Source organism: Giraffa tippelskirchi, chromosome 11 (assembly GCF_054371585.1).
Source record: "Giraffa tippelskirchi isolate mGirTip1 chromosome 11, T2T-mGirTip1v1.2.pri, whole genome shotgun sequence".
NCBI classification, from domain to species: Eukaryota; Metazoa; Chordata; class Mammalia; order Artiodactyla; family Giraffidae; genus Giraffa; species Giraffa tippelskirchi.
The window spans coordinates 94,207,833-94,227,782 of record NC_137285.1 but is presented as its reverse complement, the minus strand read 5'-3'; the positions used below and the strand labels follow the sequence as shown (position 1 = coordinate 94,227,782).

The following is a 19,950-nucleotide window of genomic DNA, read 5'->3' as shown; positions in this document are numbered from 1 at the left end:
AAGCTATGGGCCCAGTTGCTTGACTTCAAGGCATCTGTAACTGACATAGCATTATGTTAACTTAAAGAATAAATATACCTGCATTTCATTGATGTGCTCAAAAAATATTTATAAGCATTTACTATGTGCCAGCTATGAAAAATCTCAGCTTCTGTTCACAAGGTGTTTACAGTCCAGAAGTAACAGAGACTATCACTAAGTATCATGACAGAATATGTCCAAAAAGTAGAGTGGAACAGAAAGAAAGAAATGTCTAAATCTCCTGAAGGAGTCAGGAAGTCTTCAAAAAGGAAATAGTGCTAGGAGGAAGAAGCAACGAAGACAGGACATTCTAGGCAGAAGGAAAGTTTGCACAAAAGTAAACAATAAAAGAGAATGTGACAATTTCAACTGATCTCCATGGGCTGGAAGTAATGGTAAATTGTTTCGTAATATTTAATTCATAAGAAAAAAATTGAGTACTAGGAATATAGTGAGGTTCTATAGAAACTAGCAGGAAATTAACCATACTCTGTATCCGCCAATGGTTATGCAACTACCTGTTGTTTCTCTAATGTACCCACTGTAAGAAGGGAACTAACTGTGGATAAGAAAAGCAAGTTCAGGAGAATAAAGTATTTACTTGCAACTTCTACTTTAGCTTTTGAGAGTACCACAATGTGAATACTCTTGACTGCCTTGGAAATGAGGTGACAGTATGGCCTTATGCTAAGCATCAAGGCTCTTCTAGTCTAGTAAAGCAGATTTGAATTAGGGCTCTGTAATATCCTTAGCTACGTGATCTTGGGGAAACTGCATAATCCTTCTTCATCTAGGAAATAAAGATAATACCAGCTCACACCATTGTTCATGAGGATTAAAGAAATACTGTATGTGAAGCCTTTAATTATAGTATTTGTAACAGAGTAGGTAGTCAATAAAAGATGAAATGAAATTCTAATTTGCTCAGTTGTATCTGACTCTTGGCGACCTCATGGACCGTAGCCCACTAGGCTCTTCCGTCCATGGGATTTCCCAGGCAAGAATACTGGAGTGGGTTGCCATTTCCTTCTCCAGGGAATCTTCTTGACCCAGGGATCAAACCCAGGTCTCTGCAGGCAGATTCTTTACCATCTGAGGCACCAGAGAAGCCCTAATAAATTATAGCAGCTACTAGTTATTATTATGCTTTACACTGGCCTTGAAAGTTATATTCCAAACTAATGTCATCATCAGTTTATTTATTCCTATTTATTCTACAGGAAAAAATGGATATTCCTTTTTAAATCTTTTGATAAGCTTAACATTGATGCTACTGAAACTTACAGTATTACTTGGGTTACAACCCTTAAAAAGTGTTGAGCTTCTGACTGAGAGTAGTATTAATAACTTCATTTTATTATATTTTAAAATGTGACACCTTAATACTTTCAGCACTCCTTGGTATTTCATATATTGTTATAGAGAGAGTTTAAAGCAGAATGAAAAGCACACAAATAATCACGCAGAGACCTGGGGTCTAGCCCCATTTTGCTGTTACTTAACTATAAGACCCTGGAAAAATCACCTATTCATTTAAGGCCTCTATTTTCTCACCTGCTTAAGACTGAGTTTCCTCTTTAAAAGTTTACACTCTTGGGAGAGGTGGGAATGGAGAGTTACTGTTTAAGGGCCACAGAGTTTCAGTCCAGGATGATGAGAGGATTCTGGAAATGGACAGTTGGCAGTTGTTCACAGCAATGTGAATGTAATTAATGGCGCCAAATGGTACACATAAAAATGGCTAAAGCAGTAAATTTTAGGATATATTTTACCATAATAAAGAATTTTACAGCCTGTGCTCTGTATCCCTTGAATCACTCATTCATTGAAACATTTATTAAGTGCTTATTATAAACCAAGCACTGTGATAAGAAATACAAACAAGACTTAGAGCAGAGTGGGGAAAACAGACACCTGTTCAAATAAGTGCTATAAACTATCAGATGCTTCATAACAAAAGGAGGAGTCCATTACACCTGAGAGGGTTGGAAAAATCTTTTTAAGAAAGACCAATTAGCTGAGTGTTAAAAGAACAGCATGTGGATGATATGCATGACTAGAACTGTTCCTGCCCCCATAGTTAACTCCCATACTTAACTTTTGAATCTTCATGACTAGAACAGGACGATTTTCTGACAGTAAACACGGGAAGTATCTCTTAATTAATGATCCAAGATGGTTAAGGGTTCAAATTTAGTAATCCCGTTCTTCATTATCACCAAAGAAAGAAAGAGGCTTGGGGGAGGAGGGGCGGTGCGGGGAGCTGGAATTCAAAAGCCACCACATTAATCTCCAAGCAAACCACACCAACATTAGAATGACAATAAAAGCTACATGGGTTCTCACTGCTGATTCAGGTAGACACTAAAGGGAAAAAAGCACATCTATAAAGACTCAATGTTGTTTATACAAGAAGCAGAAGGACAGCATAATGGGTCCTATTATAGCACTAAAATAAGGTATTATTTGAATAGTTTGCTTAGAGAAAGTGAATGACTCATTTAGGGCACCATTAAATAAGTGTATCAGTGCAGCAAACAGTGCCCTGTGAGAGTTCAGACCCTTCAAATGGGAGAGTAATTTACTTTCAGGGAGCACCTTTGCTTTCACTGGGAATTGGGACGATAAACAAACTTACAGTTTCATCACTGTGTTTTCTAAAAGCTGTTTGGTTTAAAATAAACTAATCTTCTAGAGCCCTTGAAACTCTAAACACATTAAAAATAAAGGAAGAGACCAGTTAAATATTTCAGTTATAAATGTCAAAAAAGAAAAAAAGGAAAGAAGTGTTAGAAGGTCTATATGAAACATATGGAATGGGGAGGCATTTCCTCTTAAAATAAAAATATTCATTAGGTGTCAGTCAATAAAGCCCTGTCAAAAGGAAATAAATGCAAAGGCTTAAGACCCAGAAAAAGGTGGGAATGACCATTACTAACATTTATTAATGTCTACTCGTAGCTCTACAAAGAGAGATAATCCTTTAGCAGATGAGCGTACAGTAAGACATACTTTTTGTTACACATTTTGGCTCAGATCAAGGGGTCAGCCAGAAACTGAGATACAGACTGCTTTCCAGAGTTAGTCTGGAGTTCTCTCCTTACTCGAGGTATTTGTTATTAGTAATTTTCTATGAATAGTTGTTAGCCTATGTACCATAGATCTGGTTTGTTTTTACAGAAATGAAAGAAATACAAGAGGTATAAAGTAACATACAAAAACAGTATGGGGCAGTAGGAATAACTGGAAATGAGGACTCAGGGAGCCTGAGTACACACAGCAGTTCTGCCATCAAAGAAACCAGGGACAATGTTAAGTCATTTACTTGTGTTTAGCTTTAATTTATTTGAGTACTTTTTTTTCCTTTTAATATTTATTTATTTGGCTGAGCCAGGTTTTATTTGCGGCACGGGGGACCTTCAATCTTCACTGCAGCACACAGAATCTTCGGTTGCGGCAAGCGGGATATTCAGTTGCAGCGTGCGGGATCCATAGTTCCCTGACAAGGGGTCAAACCTGGGCCCCCTGCACTGGGAAGACAGAGTCTAAGCTCCTGGACCACCAGGAAAGTCCCTGGGTTCTTAAAAAATAACATGTATGTATGGATATATGTATTTAAGTAGAAGCACTATCTCAAACAAAAGTTTCCCTGGAAGCTTCCGTACACACAGAGAATATAACAGGGCTGCTCTGATTGAAGGCAAAACGGGAGCCTGGAGTTCTGCCCAAATCACCCTCCTGTGTCCTGGGGGATATGTCAGCAGAACCTCTAGGCTATTCAATGTACTATTTAAAATTGCTGGAATAGATGAGTAAATGTTTCACGTTCTTACATTTCATGGACAGGAAAAGTTCAAAAAGATTTTGAAAGAACATAATATCAAAATAAATAAATTAAGCTTTGCTTCATGAAACTATTGCTGGCTGGAGAAAAAGATATCATAAACCAGTTTTAGGAAACACCTCCAGAATATCTCTCAAGGATATTCAAGTTCTAAAATTATACAACTTCTTCTACTCCTATTGTGAAAGAATTAACCAAAACCACTTTAGATATCCAAGAAACTATTTTACTATTCTATAAGTACATTAATAAAGTGCCTCAGAGTTACTAAAAAAAAAAAAAAAAAAGGCAATTAAAAAAACCCAAGGAGAAAATAAAGTTAAAATTTATGGTGGCTGTACAATTCAACCTCAAAATGTACAACATCATTTTAAACATTGTTTTCATATAATTTCCCCCATACCTAAAAATAAGAACTATAAGCACCATCAGTAACATAATCCAAGCAATGCTTAACTTTCAGGAAACTAAACTGTTTCCTACTCTTTGCTCCTTCACACTCAGTATTCAGTTTCATCAAGCCACCCAGAGGTTGGTATAAACACTTGAGACCATCAAAGTAACATGAGGAAATCTAGCTGGATAATGAGGTAAAGCTGTATTTCTAAGATTATGTAACCACCTTGAATCCAAAAAGCAACGTGATCTATTCATTATTGCTCCAACTACTTTTTCTTGTGCCAGTTTAAAATTTCTAACTTATAAGAACATACAATATTCCGTTCTAAAGTAAAAGTCAAATATTCTTTAATAGTTCAAATATTTCTCTGCTAAAGAAAGTTTTAATATCCAAAGACCTCTATCTCTCAAATCACTAGACATTGGGTACCCCGAAAACTTTCTTAGAAGTTTCAACTTCCTATTTCTCTCTAACTCCTGGCACTGCATATAATGTATTCTAGGCAGATCTTAGACATATCTTTTAGCAAATAGTTGTATCAGCTTTCTGGGAAGTCCATTCCAACTTTATTTTACTACATTCTAACTTCAAAGCAATTTTTCTTCAGAATACTTACTATGTTGGGGAAGAGATAACCACCAAGCATCATTTATAAAATTATAAACTCACAATATCATTAAACCTTCTCTTTTCTGGGTAATAAAGATAATTCTATCAACTTTTATTCTAACACATTTTTCCAATTTCTAAAGCAATTACACTGTGTCTTCTACATTCCTCTCCTGTAACATGAGGTTTGCTAAATGAAGCACAAAGCAAGGTAGAAAACAGCTCTGGAAGCCTTCCTTTCTCACACATCTGTTTCTATGCATCGATTTCTTAAAATAGCTATAAATGGGTAAGACCACACCTCTGGTGGTATAGTAAGTCACCGTTTTCTTTTACCACTAAGGTATCCTTTAGATATAGGTTCAGTGACTGAAGGATGCTCTGCACTGAAGCTGACTAGAAGGCCTCAGAAGGCAAGAGCCTCTAGTCACACAATGGTTATGTTTAACCATATTAAAAAGAAGATAAAATTTACTCTGAAACTTAAGCCATATCCATCACTTAAAGCATGTTCACATGCATGCACACACACGCACACAAAACTGGAAAACCCATAATCCAGCTCATACATTTCTTCTTAGATATCACAGAACCTTGGGCCATCACCTCTTTACAGAGTCCCTCTAACATCTTCTGGGTCTGTTTCCAAAGGGGCACCTGGAAAGCTCCAGAGCCTCTAACTTCTGTAACTTTCATTTGAAAAGAAGCTGGGAACATACATGTTAACCCAAGCTAACTCCTTGGCCTCCGTGAGTCAGCCTGAATCTGTCACTGCTGTCCGTCCCTGGTGTCCTGAGGAATGCTTGAGTCCTAGCTACAACCTGTCCTCTCATCTCTCTGCTAACATCACTCTTTTAAAGGTTCTGCGGTCTCTGAGCACTCACACAAGGCTAAGAAACGCATGCAGCTTGACTACTCAGAGCAATACTAAAACACAGTCTCTACTGAAAGCTGGCTGTGCAACAACTCTTCTTTGTTCTCAAAACAGTCCTTAGCCCTTGTACACAAATGAAACAACCTTTTGACAAGGAAGTCCTCCTCCTTTCTCAGACATCAGGAAACAAACACACATGACAAACATGGGAAGGGGTGTGGGGCAGAGAGATGGGCTTGGCTTGAGGAGTTCACTTTAGAGGTCGATCCCAGGGGCAAAATCTAACTCTGAAGGCCTTTACTGCTTTTCATTTCCCAGCCGGCAATGTCTCAAAACAAAATACGTACAGCAACTTGTAGGGAAAGAGAAGAAGCGCAAGAGGCAGGCTCAAGGGCGAGAGCAATTTCCTTTTTACAGCTTAAACCACTATGAAAGATGAAACATACAAGTACAGAAAAATAAACCATATTTAGTAATATATACAAATATGCACCAACACACACAAAGCAAATACAGTGACAGGCCTTTCTTTTGGCTCCAGGTTATATCTTTCATTTTATAATTTCATTCACAGAAAGAAATAGGGGCTTTTTAGTAACATAAAATGGTTTATCTTTATGCTGAACATGCAATATTCATAAGAATCAAATGCTTTCATTAGATTTAAGATTTTCTTCTTAAATTTAAAATTTTCCCACTATAGTCCCTGACATCTCATTTCTATGCCATGACTGTTCACATATGCATCTTAAATGCAAATGCAGGCTCCACCACCTGATTTAGCAAGTCAGGCGGCATGCACACTGTAGTTCTCATTTTTGGGCACCTTTGAAGACAGAGTGATATTTAATACTGAATGTAAGCAGTCTTTTCATCTTATACTGAAGAGTAATTGCTTCCCACTTTAGAACTATAGCATGAGTTATCATCTCTGACTTGTTCTCTAAGTGCATGGAAAAAAATGACAAAGAACATGATGGGTTTACTCCAGGGAGTCAGGTCTTTGCTAACTGCTAAGAAGAAATCACGGCCAGTCAGGCAAAGCACAGTAAGATACAGCATGAGAAATGACATGCATTTCTGTGCCCTGGTTTGTGGAAATCATTTCTATTAAATGTTCTCAGAATGCAGAGGCTGAATTTTCCATGGTGTCAAACATACCAGATAAAAATTATAGCTGCACATAGATGACGGTGTTTGTAATTGTACATATATTTGAAAGAAATGGTACATATACACTTGCTAAAATTTTTGTTTACAGAATTTAGTGACAGTGGGAGACACAGTGCTTTCCCCTAGGTTCTAGGAGCTGAAGCAACCAATGCTTTCAAGGTTATCTATTATCAAGTTGGGTTCCCATAGGCTGCCTCCTTAGTCTGAAGATGACATACAGTAAAATCCTATCAGGTCTGACCCACAGTCAACCATCTCCTATACTTAGTATGCACAAAATAGAATAAGATGGTGAAAGTAGGAAGAGAAGCCCTATAAACAAACTATCTCACTTCTTCACCCTATACCACAGAAGAAACAAACGAATATGAGAAAGCAAATGACATACATATACAGACTTAATTCCAATTCAAATGTCATGATGTATAAACAAATATCAAATGCATATGGAAAAGAAGAGTATTTAAATTCCATTCAATGCTACAAACATTTTTCTCATTAAAATATAAACCCTTACCTTTGCTTGTCTCTTACTGGCTTCTCTTCTGGCTTCCCTTTCTTTCAGTCTTTTTTCCTACAAGAAGAGAGGGAAAATTAGCAACCTGTGAACTTATCAAGTAAGTGTAAATACTACACTTTCATAACAATTCTTCTTAAGCCAACCAGATAAGGCACATTTACCTTTCAATTGATATTTATTAAGTGTCTACTGTAAGACTGGTGTAAGTTTTCATAATCATTAAAGATGTGTCAAACAAATATGTAATCAAATCACAGTTCAATTATTTATTAGCTGTACAGTTTTAGGCAGCTTACTATCTCTCATTTTCTCACCAAAACAAGGAGATAACAGAAGCACACATTTCATAAAGTTGATATAAGAATTACATAAAATAACATAAATGCTTAGCACAATGTCTGACATATGACAGGTTCACAATGTTGGCTATTAAAATAAAAAGGAAGACACACAGTAATGACATTCTCCCTTCTCCTCTAAGAGTAGAATTTATAAAAGATGTGAAACCCTCATCCTTGGGGTTCTTAGAAAAGTAGCAGTATTTTTCTCAAAAGAAAAACAACAGAAGATTATTCTTTTAAGCACCTTCTTTCATTGCTTTATAATTTCCCCATTAGTCTTCCAATGATCATAAAACAGGCAGAAAATGCAGTACTAATGTTTTCAAAATAAGAATAACAGATATGTATAATAATAAAACTCAAAACAACAAAATAAAGCTAAAGTTGAAAAAAATGTTTTAAATAGAATTCCTCTTTTCCTCTTCAAAAAATAGTGGTAAAACAATATAAAGCCTAGTCTCAATCCAAAATCATAGCTAACAATATAGAAATGTATTTCAAATATAATCAACTACTAGATCAATGTAAACAGTGAGCAAACAGCAAATAATTTTTCCATGAAGTAATATGAAACTGCAATCATGATTCACTCTTACATTAAAAATCCACTGAAGTTTTTTCAGTCCGGACAATCTATCATTGGCAGTATTCTTCACATACGGCCTTCTGCGGATTCAAGAACCAAGTCTAATACATATTTGAGACACAGGCCTGAGGCTGCTCAGCTGCTCACAGCATTGAGAAGGGCAGGAAATTGCTACGATCCACACTATACACCCCATCTAGGTTTACAGACTCCTTTTTATTAAAAAGTTTCAAACTGGGTTAAATCTAATTAATGCAAAGAGGAGGAGAGCCCACAGAACTTACAGATTGAGTTTGCATAGCTTCAGACCACACAGCAGCAAAGATAAATTCTAAGTGAAACTAACAAAAATTCAAATTCAAATGGCAACTGTTCATGTGTCATACCCACGAAATAAATCTTGATGCTAAATTATTCTTTTCTGAGATTATTATTCTTTTTTACACTAGTTTTGGAGAAAATGGCTACTACTTTGACTTCCAAATAAAACATACAACCAAAAGGGCAGGTAAAACTTAAACAGCATGCAGTTACACATAGAAACACTCTAAAGATTATTTGCAAATTCCAGGATCAAGGTCAAAAGAAAACATGAGGAAATCAAAACTAAGAACGCAATGTTTTCATTGTCAAAGAGCTTAGTAAGTGAGAGAATTAGTACTGCTCAGTTGCTGCTGTCGTGTCTCAGTCTTTGCAACCCCATGGACCATAGCCCACCAGGCTCTTCTGTCAATGGGATTTTCTGGGCAAGAATACTGGAGTGGGTTGCCATGCTCTCCTCCAGAGGATCTTCCCGACTCAGGGATCAAACCCACATCTCCTGCATTGCACAGGATACCACTCTAATGGCAGAAAAGTGAAGAGGAACTAAAGAGTCTCTTTATGTGAGTGAAAAGGCTGGTTTAAAATTCAACATTCAAAAAAACGACCAGGGCATCCGACCCCATAACTTCATGGCAAATAGAAAAGGAAATAATGGAAGCAGTGACAGACTTCATTTTCGTGGGCTCCAAAAGCACTGTGGATGGTGACTGCAGCCATGAAATTCAAAGACGCTTGCTCCTTGGAAGAAAAGTTATGCCAAATCTAGACAGCATATTAAAAAGCAGAGATGTCACTTTGCCAACAAAAGTCTGTACAGTCAAAGCTACAGGTTTCCCAGTAGTCATGTATGGATGTTAAGAGTTGGACCATAAAGAAGACTGAGCACAAAAGAACTGATATTTTCAAACTAAGCGCTCGAAAAGACTCTTGAGAGTCCCTTGGACAGCAAAAGAGTCAATCCTAAAGGAAATCAACCCTGAATACTCATTGGAAGGACTGTTGCTGAAGCTCCAATATTTTGGCCACCTGATGTGAAGAGCCAACTCACTGGAAAAAACTCTGATGCTGGGAAAGACTGAGGGCAAGAGAACAGGGCAACAGAGGATGAGATGGCTGGACAGCATCAATGACTCAATGGACATGAGTTTGAGCAAACCTGGAGATAGTGAAGGACAGAGAAGCCTGGGATGCTGCAACATATGGGGTCACAAAGAGTCGGACACAGTGACTGAACAACAACAAAAACGAGATGAATAGTTTTTAATCTTAACAACATGCTTTAGCCAAATGATACATTTCCTTTTATTATTAACAATGGTCTGCTACTGTATGGGCTTCCCTGGAGGCTCAGATGGTAAAGAATCTGCATGCAATGTGGGAGACCTGGGTTCAATCCCTGGTTGAGAAGATCCCCTGGAGAAGGGAATAGCAACCCACTCTAGTATTCTTGCCTGGAGAATCCCATGGACAGAGGAGCCTGAAAAGCTACAGTCCATGGGATCAGAAAGAGTTAGACACGACTAAGTGACTCACACACACAGACTGCGTGGACAGGCCTCCCTGCTGGCTCAGCGGTAAAGCTCCCGCGTGCCAACGAGGAGACAAAGGTTTGATCCCTGGGTTAGGAAGATCCCTTCAAGGAGGAAATGGCTACCCACTCCAGTATTCTTGCCTGGGAAATCCCATGGAGAGAGGAGCCTGGCAGACTACAGGTCACGGGGTTGCAAAAGAACTGGACGCAACTTAGCAACTAAACAACAATAACTGTATAGGTCTTTAATTCTAACAGCATTTTTTTCCTGATAGCATTTCACGTATTGGGTTGGTCAATAGCCAACGTTTTTTTCCATAAGATGGCTCAAGTAGTGCTTAGTTGTCTTTAACTTCATTCGAAACAATTTTGTTAGACTGCATTGTGATAGCTGTCATACCAGCATGCATTAAAAAAAAAAAAAACTTACCAAAATTGGTGAATTTTTGTGTAGTCATTTTAATACTGAAGATGGAAGAAAGCAAGCAATATTTTGGCATATGATTCTTCATCATTTTAAGAAAGATAAAAATGCAACTGGAATGCAAAGGAAGATTTGTACAGTGTATAGAGAAGGTGCTATGACTGATCAAATGTGTCAAGAGTAGTTTGTGAAGTTTTGTGCTACAGATTTCTTGCTGGATAATATCCACAGTTGGGCAGACCACTTAAAGTCGATAGCAATCAAATCAAACCAACATTATTATTACAAGGGAGATACCTGACATACTCAAAATATCCAAACCAAGTGCTGAAAATCATTTGTACCAGCTTGGTTATGTTAATCACTTTGATGTTTGGGTTCCACATAAATGAAAGAAACCTTTTAGACTGTATTTCCACATGTGATCTTCTATTTTAACATAATGAAAAGGTTCCATTTTTAAAACAAATTGTGACAGCTGATGAAAAGTGGATACTGTACAATCACGTGGAACGAAAAAGATCATGGGGCAAACGAAATGAACCACCACCAACCACACCAAAGGCCAGTCCTCATCCCAAGAAGGTGATGCTGTGTATATGGTGGGACTGGAAGGCAGTCCTCTATTATGAGCTCCTTCTGGAAAACCAAACAGTTAATTCCAACAAGTACTGCTCCCAATTAGACCAATGAAAGCAGCACTTGATGAAAAGTGTCTGGAATTAGTCAACACAAAATGCATAATCTTCCATCAGGATAATGCAGACCACATGTTTCTCTGATGACCAGGCAAAAACTTATACAGCTTGCTTGGGAAGTTCCGATTTATTCGCCATATTCGTCAGACACTGTACCCTCAGACTTCCATTTATTTCAGTCTGTACAAAATTCTCCTAATGGAAAAAATTTCAATTCCTTATAAGACTGCAAAGGCACCTAGAACAGTTCTTTGCTCAAAAAGATAAAAAGTTTTGAGAAGACAGAATTATGAAGTTGTGTGAAAAATGGCAGAAGGTAGTGGAACAAAATGGTGACTATGTTGTTCAATAAAGTTCTTGGTGAAAATGAAAAATGTGTCCTTAAACCTCACTTAAGAACAGAAGGAACTTTTTGGCCAACCTAATACATTATTTAATTTTTGCCTGCTTCCTGTGCAGAGAAACAGATAATTAAACACATTTAACAGTCACATAAATTGCTGTTGTAATTATTCAGTAACTGGCCTTCTTCCAACACACTAGAGCATCAGAAAATGGCACTTCAAAGTTCCAAAGAATAACCTCGATATGGTCACATCAGAAAAACTCTTTCTAAGCAAGTAAACACAATCTCTCTTTTGGGGTTTTCCATCTAGTCTGTAGTCACAGCAGGAAAAAACATATTAACAAATTTCCACTGAACTGCAGTATTAATTCATTATAGTCAATGAAGAATTTTTTAAATTTCAAAATTTAAATTGGCCATCACAGATCACATGAGCATGTGAGTAGAATAATTATTCCTTTTAAGATTTCTGCCACAAGTCTCAGGTTGAAGAGGGATATTGAAAACCTTTAAAATATGAAATGAACATGACCAGGACATGAAAATCAAGTATAATAAAAAGAACAAACTTTCAATACTGGGTGACACAAAAAGGAAATTAGAAAACTTCTCTTTGTTATTGTAAAAAGCTATATTAGCACTCTACCTGAAAAGAGGCAAGAGTAAACATCCGTCTTTAAACAGAGAACAGAAAGTAGAATTATGACAATCTAAAATTTGGGAAATGAATATAGGAAAAAAACTACAAATTTTTCTTTTGCTAAGACAGGGAAAAAAAGTTCTTTTTTAAAAAAGATGAGTATATGAATCATAGATGCTATAAATGACAAGACAAAAATAAAAGGTTGGATTACAATGACTAGGGGGAAAATATAATTGAATTTTATTAAATTCAGTAACTGAGGTTCCTCAACACCCCCACCCCAAACACACACATATTTATGTGGTTTAAATACTTTAAATCCTTCCTTTTCCTATTTCATTTTTAGGATTTGTACCAAAAGGCATTTTATGCTAACAAAAAGAAGGCACAATTTTACCTTTAATTCTGCCATGCTACAAATGATAAGAAGATCATGAGATTCAATAATAAAAATCAAATTCCCAGGAAACAAAAAAACACAAAAAATTACATTTCAAGGTACAAAATATTCCTTTATAGACATTACTATATGTCTATGTCTTTTGGCTTCTCACAAACTACAGGTCCTCAGCTTCTAGAAAAGAAAGTATCATGAAATATGAATTTCAATAGCAGCCAGGACTATATATTTAAACCACTTTCATTCCATGGTGCTTGGAAATCTGTAGATTTGGAAAGCCCTGTTTCTCAGGAGGTGGTGGAAGTGTATAATCTGTTTGAATGAATCTCAGGCAACTGAATCAGTTATGGTAAAGAATGGAGTTCCCAGTTGTCAAATAAAGAAGGAGGGGACATTGATCCTCACTGTATTACAGGAACTTCTTTTTCAGAGAAGAAAACTGGCTCAACAAAAGTGAATAAAGAATTATTGCAATACAATAATCTTTGGCCTGAAGATACCTCCTTCCCTCCAAGAATAAAACCCCAGTGAGTCTAAATCCCTCCCAAGAACTAAGATCACAGCAAGGTTCTCTGATCTGTTGTTACTTATTCTACAGAGTTTCATCCAAACAACATAAAAAATTGGTCTTCCATATTTAAATCTATAACAACTACAATAAGGCTATGAAGACAGGGAGAAAAATAAAGTTACACAGAAACACCGAATCACTAATCAATTCCTTCAAATGTTACCTGAGCAACTATGTTCCAGGCTCTGTCGTGAGCTCTGGGTATACCAGGATGGGAAAAACAGACACAGCTTCGCTTCCTATAGGAAGCTTCCACTGCTCATCTCTGTAGTCTATGAAATGATCTTCCATTACCACCAAACTCTGCCCCTGCTCCTCAACCTCTCCAGCTAAACTGACCATCAATCTACAACCACCCCACCTCAGTATATGGTGAGGTTTTAAAAATCCATAAAACAAAGAACTTAATAAAAATAGAGATAATAAACAGGTCAAAGACTGGCCACAAAGTTGATAAAAACTATAAAATCTTGAGTATTTATCTCATTTTGGATGCTGGATATGAAAGAGGGCCCAAGTACCCAGATGATGAAGTGAATATCATGAGATAGAAGAGAAACCTTCCAGGTAGACATCTCTAAATGACAGCGAAAGGTTCGATAGTAATACGCTGGTTCCTTTTTTATAATAAATCTGGTCATGATGGTGGTAAGAAGGGAACTGAAGGGTATGGTTGTACAAGAAGAGAATCTCTGTTCCTCCCCTATAAATAAGCTTCATTACTCATTAAGTCAGTTTGAGAATTAAGCACTGGATACATGTCCCCCCATGAAGACATTTCTGATATGATGTTAGTATGTGGTCCTAAACTAAGCTACTAACCACAATGCTTATTTTCTTCTAAATTTGTTTGAGACCAATGACCTTGATCTGGAAATATGAACAATTTCTATTACTCATCATTCCTTCTTCAAAATCCTCCTCTCGTCTTGTCATCCTCTACCTTCTGATTCATTGCCTCAGAGCTACTCTGTTGTAAGAGAATGCCTATTGGTAGGAAATAGGTAGCAGCTACATGGTTAAAAAGTGTGTAGAGAAACAAAGACCTTGGTAAGAATCCCAAGGCTACTATTTGCAAGCTTTTATACGCTGTGGGGCCTTGGACAAATTACTTGACCCTTGTAAGTTTTAGTTTTATCATCTGTAAAATAGTCTAACTCATTTATATCATAAGTTAATTGTTAGCATGTAATATAAAAATGCTTAGTGCCGGGCCCAGTTAACAAACTGCTACTTGTTACTGTCTTTAATGTTCTTGTTATTACTATTCCTACAATGCCTGATTACAGCCTTCCTCCTTCTTGATTACATAAATTTATGTTTAAGTCACCTGGATTCCATGCCAATTCAATTCTGTGTAAAAAACAATAAACAAAACAGATTTTCTAAGAAGTCCCTTTAATTCTTAACTTTCTAACGAGCCTCCATGGTGGCTCAGATGGTAAAGAATCTGCCTGCAATGCAGGATACCTGAGTTCGATCTCTGGGTCAGGAAGATTTCCTGGAGAAGGGAATGGCTACACACTCCAGTACTCTTGCCTGGAGAATTCTATGGACAGAGAAGCCTGGCAGGTTACAGTAATACTCATGCTAGTAGTTAAGTAGAATCCAGAAAACTCTGCAAACAGTTTAGAGTGACATTCTGACATGTCATCTAAATACACAATCCAAAATGGATAAAGCACTCAAAGCAAATTTCAAAGAAATGAAAGAGAACCTCATAATGAATCACTTCTCTCCACTCTCAGCTATTATAACAGACATTATCACAGCAAACAGAAGCTATCTTTCAGAAGTAAAATGATGACACACCACAGAGCAGATTTTCACTCCATTTAAGTAAAAAACCTTTCAGTGATATGATTCATGGCCCATCTTTCACAGTTTTAACCGAATTATCAGAAAACACATTGTTTCTGTGCAAAAGCAGTGCTTTTGTATTTACAACTTAATGGTTTTCTATGTAAAAATATATTTTGCTATAATTTTACTTCTGATAAATAGCTTCAAGAGGCAAAGAAAACAGTAACACGCCTAATTAAGTATAGCTACTTATAAGCTACTAGAGAAAGCAGAAGACCCAAATGGTCTCAGAAGAAAATGATGCTTAACGGCTAAAATGAAGACTCATAAAGAAAAATAAAGATGCTGACTGGGTGACCCAAAGCAGTTACACAAGGGCTCCAGGAGTCCCCAGAGTGAGTGGCCAAGTTCCAGCAAGGGGGCAGCTGAATTTCATTCCCAGTGAGGCCATAAACTGTATCATCTTTATTTCTTCCTTTATATTTACTTTTTGCTATAAATCTTTATGACAAAGACATTTATACTTGAGTCATAGTAGAAATTACACAGTTTTCAGAATTTGGCAGATGAAAAACTGAGTCAACGACAGGAATAACACGTGGGAATAAATGAGCAGCTGAGACCCACATTACAGAAACGGAGTGCATTTTCAAAGCTATCATGTGAGGCTGTTAATTTTAAACAGTAGGAAAAAACAATTAATTTCAAACAGAATCATTAAGACTAAATTCACTTATTATATTAACTATCTTACCCTTCTAAACCAAAAATATAATCATGAAATATTTTAAACATGCTGAAAGATTTTTAATCTCATAAAAGTTTCTAAAATTGACACATTTTTCAAAATATTATATGTCATAATATGTATCAAATACAGAATTATGTTATAAATTTTATGGAGTTTTATTTTCATTTTATTCTCACATCTTACCTATACACACCGAGCCAGGGGATCTCTCTAATCACTTGTTATTAACTCCTATTATGTTTCCCTCAATTTTCAGAATAGGAAAGTACAATCCAAACCGGTGACTGGTGATCCAAATGGATTAGGTAATGCTAGGACTCCAAAGCAAGCATTCTAACTTGTTATAGCACAACACTCTCTCTCCACCAAACATTATGCCAAATGTTAAAACCTGCCATTAAAAAAGTAATAATACATATGCATTCTAGGTAGAAATCCAGTCCATGGCCAATTGGTACATAATTGATTTGAGCACCTGTGTTGTATCTTATGGGCTTCCCTGGTAGCTCAGGTGGTAAAGAATCCGCCTGTAATGCAGGAGACCTGGGTTCGATCCTTGGGTCGGGGAGATCCCCTGGAGAAGTGGCTACCCACTCCAGTATTCTTGCCTAGAGAATCCCGATGGACAGAGGAGCCCGGTGGGCTACAGTCCTGGGATCACAAAGAGTTGGACATGACTGAGAGAATAAGCATACTGTATCTTATGTATGCTATTACAATAAACTAAGTGTTCAAAAACATGAAGTTTCACAAATTTAATATACAAATACTTAAATTTGTTTAAATAATAATTTTACCAATGAAAATACCAAGAAACGAATCATGTTTGTGCCAGGTCACATTCCCATAAGTTGAATAAAGGGAAGATTACTTCGGTTTCTTCTTTGTGCTCTTTTTAGGCTGCATAATATTTCCAGTCTCCAATATAGAAAGTATGCCATGGGCCACCTCGTGCAGAATATACTTATTTTATATAAAGCAACAAACTTTGCTTTAAACAACAAACTTGTTTTAAAAAGATCTTATACCTCTTTTCCTGGAGAAGGAAATGGCAACCTACCCTAGTATCCTTGCCTGGAAAATCACGTGGACAGAGGAGCCTGGTGGGCTGCAGTCCATGGGGTCGCAAAGAGTCGGGCACGACTGAGCAACTAACACTTACACTTACACTTATACCTCTTTTAGTTACAGAGAACTGGTTCAAAAACAGCAGCATGTAAAGTTCTTGTGATTTCTCTCCCAACCGTATCGGCCCCGAACTGCTCTCTTCAACCTTGCTGTGAGACAGCCACAGTGACAATTTTAAAGTCATATGCTATGCTTTAACAATGGTGCGAAGAAAATAAATTATGTAAAGAGTCAAAAATAAGTGCAAATGAAAAAGTATAGAACAATCTATGGTATTGTAGAATACTATAGTATGAATGTAACAAAGGGAGAAAATAAGAATATGCATTTCTATTTACTAGTCTTTGCATAAACTATAAGGATACATTAATAATTACTAAAAATTTACCTCTGAGGTGGAGGCAAGAATAAAAAGGACAGGTATCAGCAGAAGCAAGACTTCTCAACATTAACTTTATCATCTTGACTTTGGAAAAAACATAAAGATATTCATTTCAAAAACTTTAATGTAAAAAAAAATTGAAGCACAGAAAATTTCTATGTAGTGACTGAATGTTCAAAGTCAACTATGACTTAATTATAATCTTCCTGAGAATAGAACCCACGAATTTTATTTTTTTATTTTTATTAATATTTACTTATTTGGCTGCTCTGGATCTTAGTTGCAGCACTTGGGACCTTTGATCTTCACTGCAGCATGCAGGTTCTTTAGTTGTAACATGTGGGATCTAGTTTCTTGACCAAGGATCGAGTCCAGGTCCCCTGCATATGGAATGTGGAGTCTTAGCCAGTCAACCACCAGGAAGTCCCAACACCGTGTATATTATATATTCCATCTTCACAGTACAAGGCAGAGCCTAGCACACAAACACTGTGTAATAAATACACAACAGTAGCTTGAAATTAAGTTCCTAAATATTTCAGAAACAATATTTCACAACCCAGATACACTAATAACTTCCACGTATTGGAAAGAGGGATGAAAGGGAAAATAAGAAAAGGGGAAGAAGCAAATGGGGGTGGGGGGAGCCTTTACTTAATGTAAATTCTCCGTATTTCTTTTTACTGTTGACTACAATTTAAAACAATTTTAAAACAATTTAAAAAAAGAGAACGCACTGGTCATAGCAAACACCTTCTTCCAACAACACAAGAGAAGACTCTACACATGGACATCACCATACGATCAACATCGAAATCAGATTGATTATATTCTTTGTAGCCAAAGATGGAGAAGCTCTACACAGTCAGCAAAAACAAGACCAGGAGCTGACTGTGGATCTGATCATGAACTTCTTATTGCCAAATTCAGACTGAAATTGAACAAAGTGGAAAAAACCACTAGACCATTCAGGTATGACCTAAATCAAATCCCTTATGACTATACAGTAGAAGTGAGAAATAGATTTAAAGGACTAGATTTGATAGAATATCTGATGGAGGTTCATGACATTGTACAGGAGACAGGAATCAAGACCATCCCCAAGAAAAAGAAATGCAAAAAAGCAAAATAGCTGTCTGAAGAGGCCTTACAAATAGCTGTGAAAAGACAGGAAGCGAAAAGCAAAGGAGAAAAGGAAAGATATTCGCAGCTGAATGCAGAGTTCCAAAGAAGAGCAAGGCGAGATAAGAAAGCCTTCCTCAGCAATCAATGCAAAGAAATAGAGGAAAATAATAGAATGGGAAAGACTAGAGATCTTTTCAAGAAAATCAGAGGTACCAAGGGAACATTTCATGCAAAGATGGGCTCAATAAAGGACAGAAATGGTATGGACCTAACAGAAGCAGAAGATATTAAGAAGAGGTGGCAAGAATACATAGAAGAATTGTAGAAAAAAGTTTTTATGACCCACGATGGTGTGATCACTCACCTAGAGCCAGACATCCTGGAATGTGAAGTCAAGTGGGCCTTAGGAAGCATCACTATGAACAAAGCTAGTGGAGGTGATGGAATTCCAGTTGAGCTATTTCAAATCCTAAAAGATGATGCTGTGAAAGTGCTGCACTCAATATGCCAGCAAATCTGGAAAACTCAGCAGTGGCCACAGGACTGGAAAAGGTCAGTTTTCATTCCAATCCCAAAGAATGCTCAAACTACTGCACAATTGCATTCATCTCACACGCTAGTAAAGTAATGCTCAAAATTCTCCAAGCCAGGCTTCAGCAATACGTGAACCGTGAACTTCCAGATGTTCAAGCTGGTTTTAGAAAAGGCAGAGGAACCAGAGATCAAATTGCCAACATCCGCTGGATCATTGAAAAGCAAGAGTACCAGAAAAATATCTATTTCTGCTTCACTGACTATACCAAAGCCTTTGACTACGTGCATCACAATAAACTGTGGAAAATTCTGAAAGAGATGGGAATACCAGACCATCTGACCTGCCTCTTGAGAAACCTGTATGCAAGTCAGGAAGCAACAGTTAGAACTGGACATGGAACAACAGACTGGTTCCAAATAGGAAAAGGAGTACGTCAAGGCTGTATATTGTCACCCTGCTTATTTAACTTATATGCAGAGTACATCATGAGAAACGCTGGGCTGGAGGAAGCACAAGGTGGAATCAAGATTGCTGGGAGAAATATCAATAACCTCAGATATGCAGATGACACCACCCTTACGGCAGAAAGTGAAGAAGAACTAAAGAGCCTCCTGATGAATGTGAAAGAGGAGAGTGAAAAAGTTGGCTTAAAGCTCAACGTTCAGAAAACTAAGATCATGGCATCTGGTCCCATCACTTCATGGCAGATAGATGGGGAAACAGTGGAAACAGTGGCTGACTTTATTTTTCTGGGCTCCAAAATCACTACAGATGGTGACTGCAGCCATGAAATTAAAAGATGCTTACTCCTTGGAAGGAAAGTTATGACCAACCTAGATAGCATATTAAAAAGCAGAGACGTTACTTTGCCAACAAAGGTCCATCTAGTCAAGGCTATGGTTTTTCCAGTGGTCATGTATG

At 37.1% G+C, this 19,950-nt stretch overlaps 1 protein-coding gene across 2 annotated transcripts in view; it reads right to left on the bottom strand.

The window, feature by feature from the left end:
* The window catches only part of DDX10 (DEAD-box helicase 10), a 288,484-nt gene that overhangs the window by 99,722 nt on the left and 168,812 nt on the right, over positions 1 to 19,950 (bottom strand). For both annotated transcript variants that reach the window (XM_081545393.1, XM_081545394.1), the window contains one exon: positions 7,439 to 7,495. In XM_081545393.1, the coding sequence (XP_081401519.1) occupies positions 7,439 to 7,495 (57 nt within the window). The remainder of the gene's footprint in view (positions 1 to 7,438; positions 7,496 to 19,950) is intronic.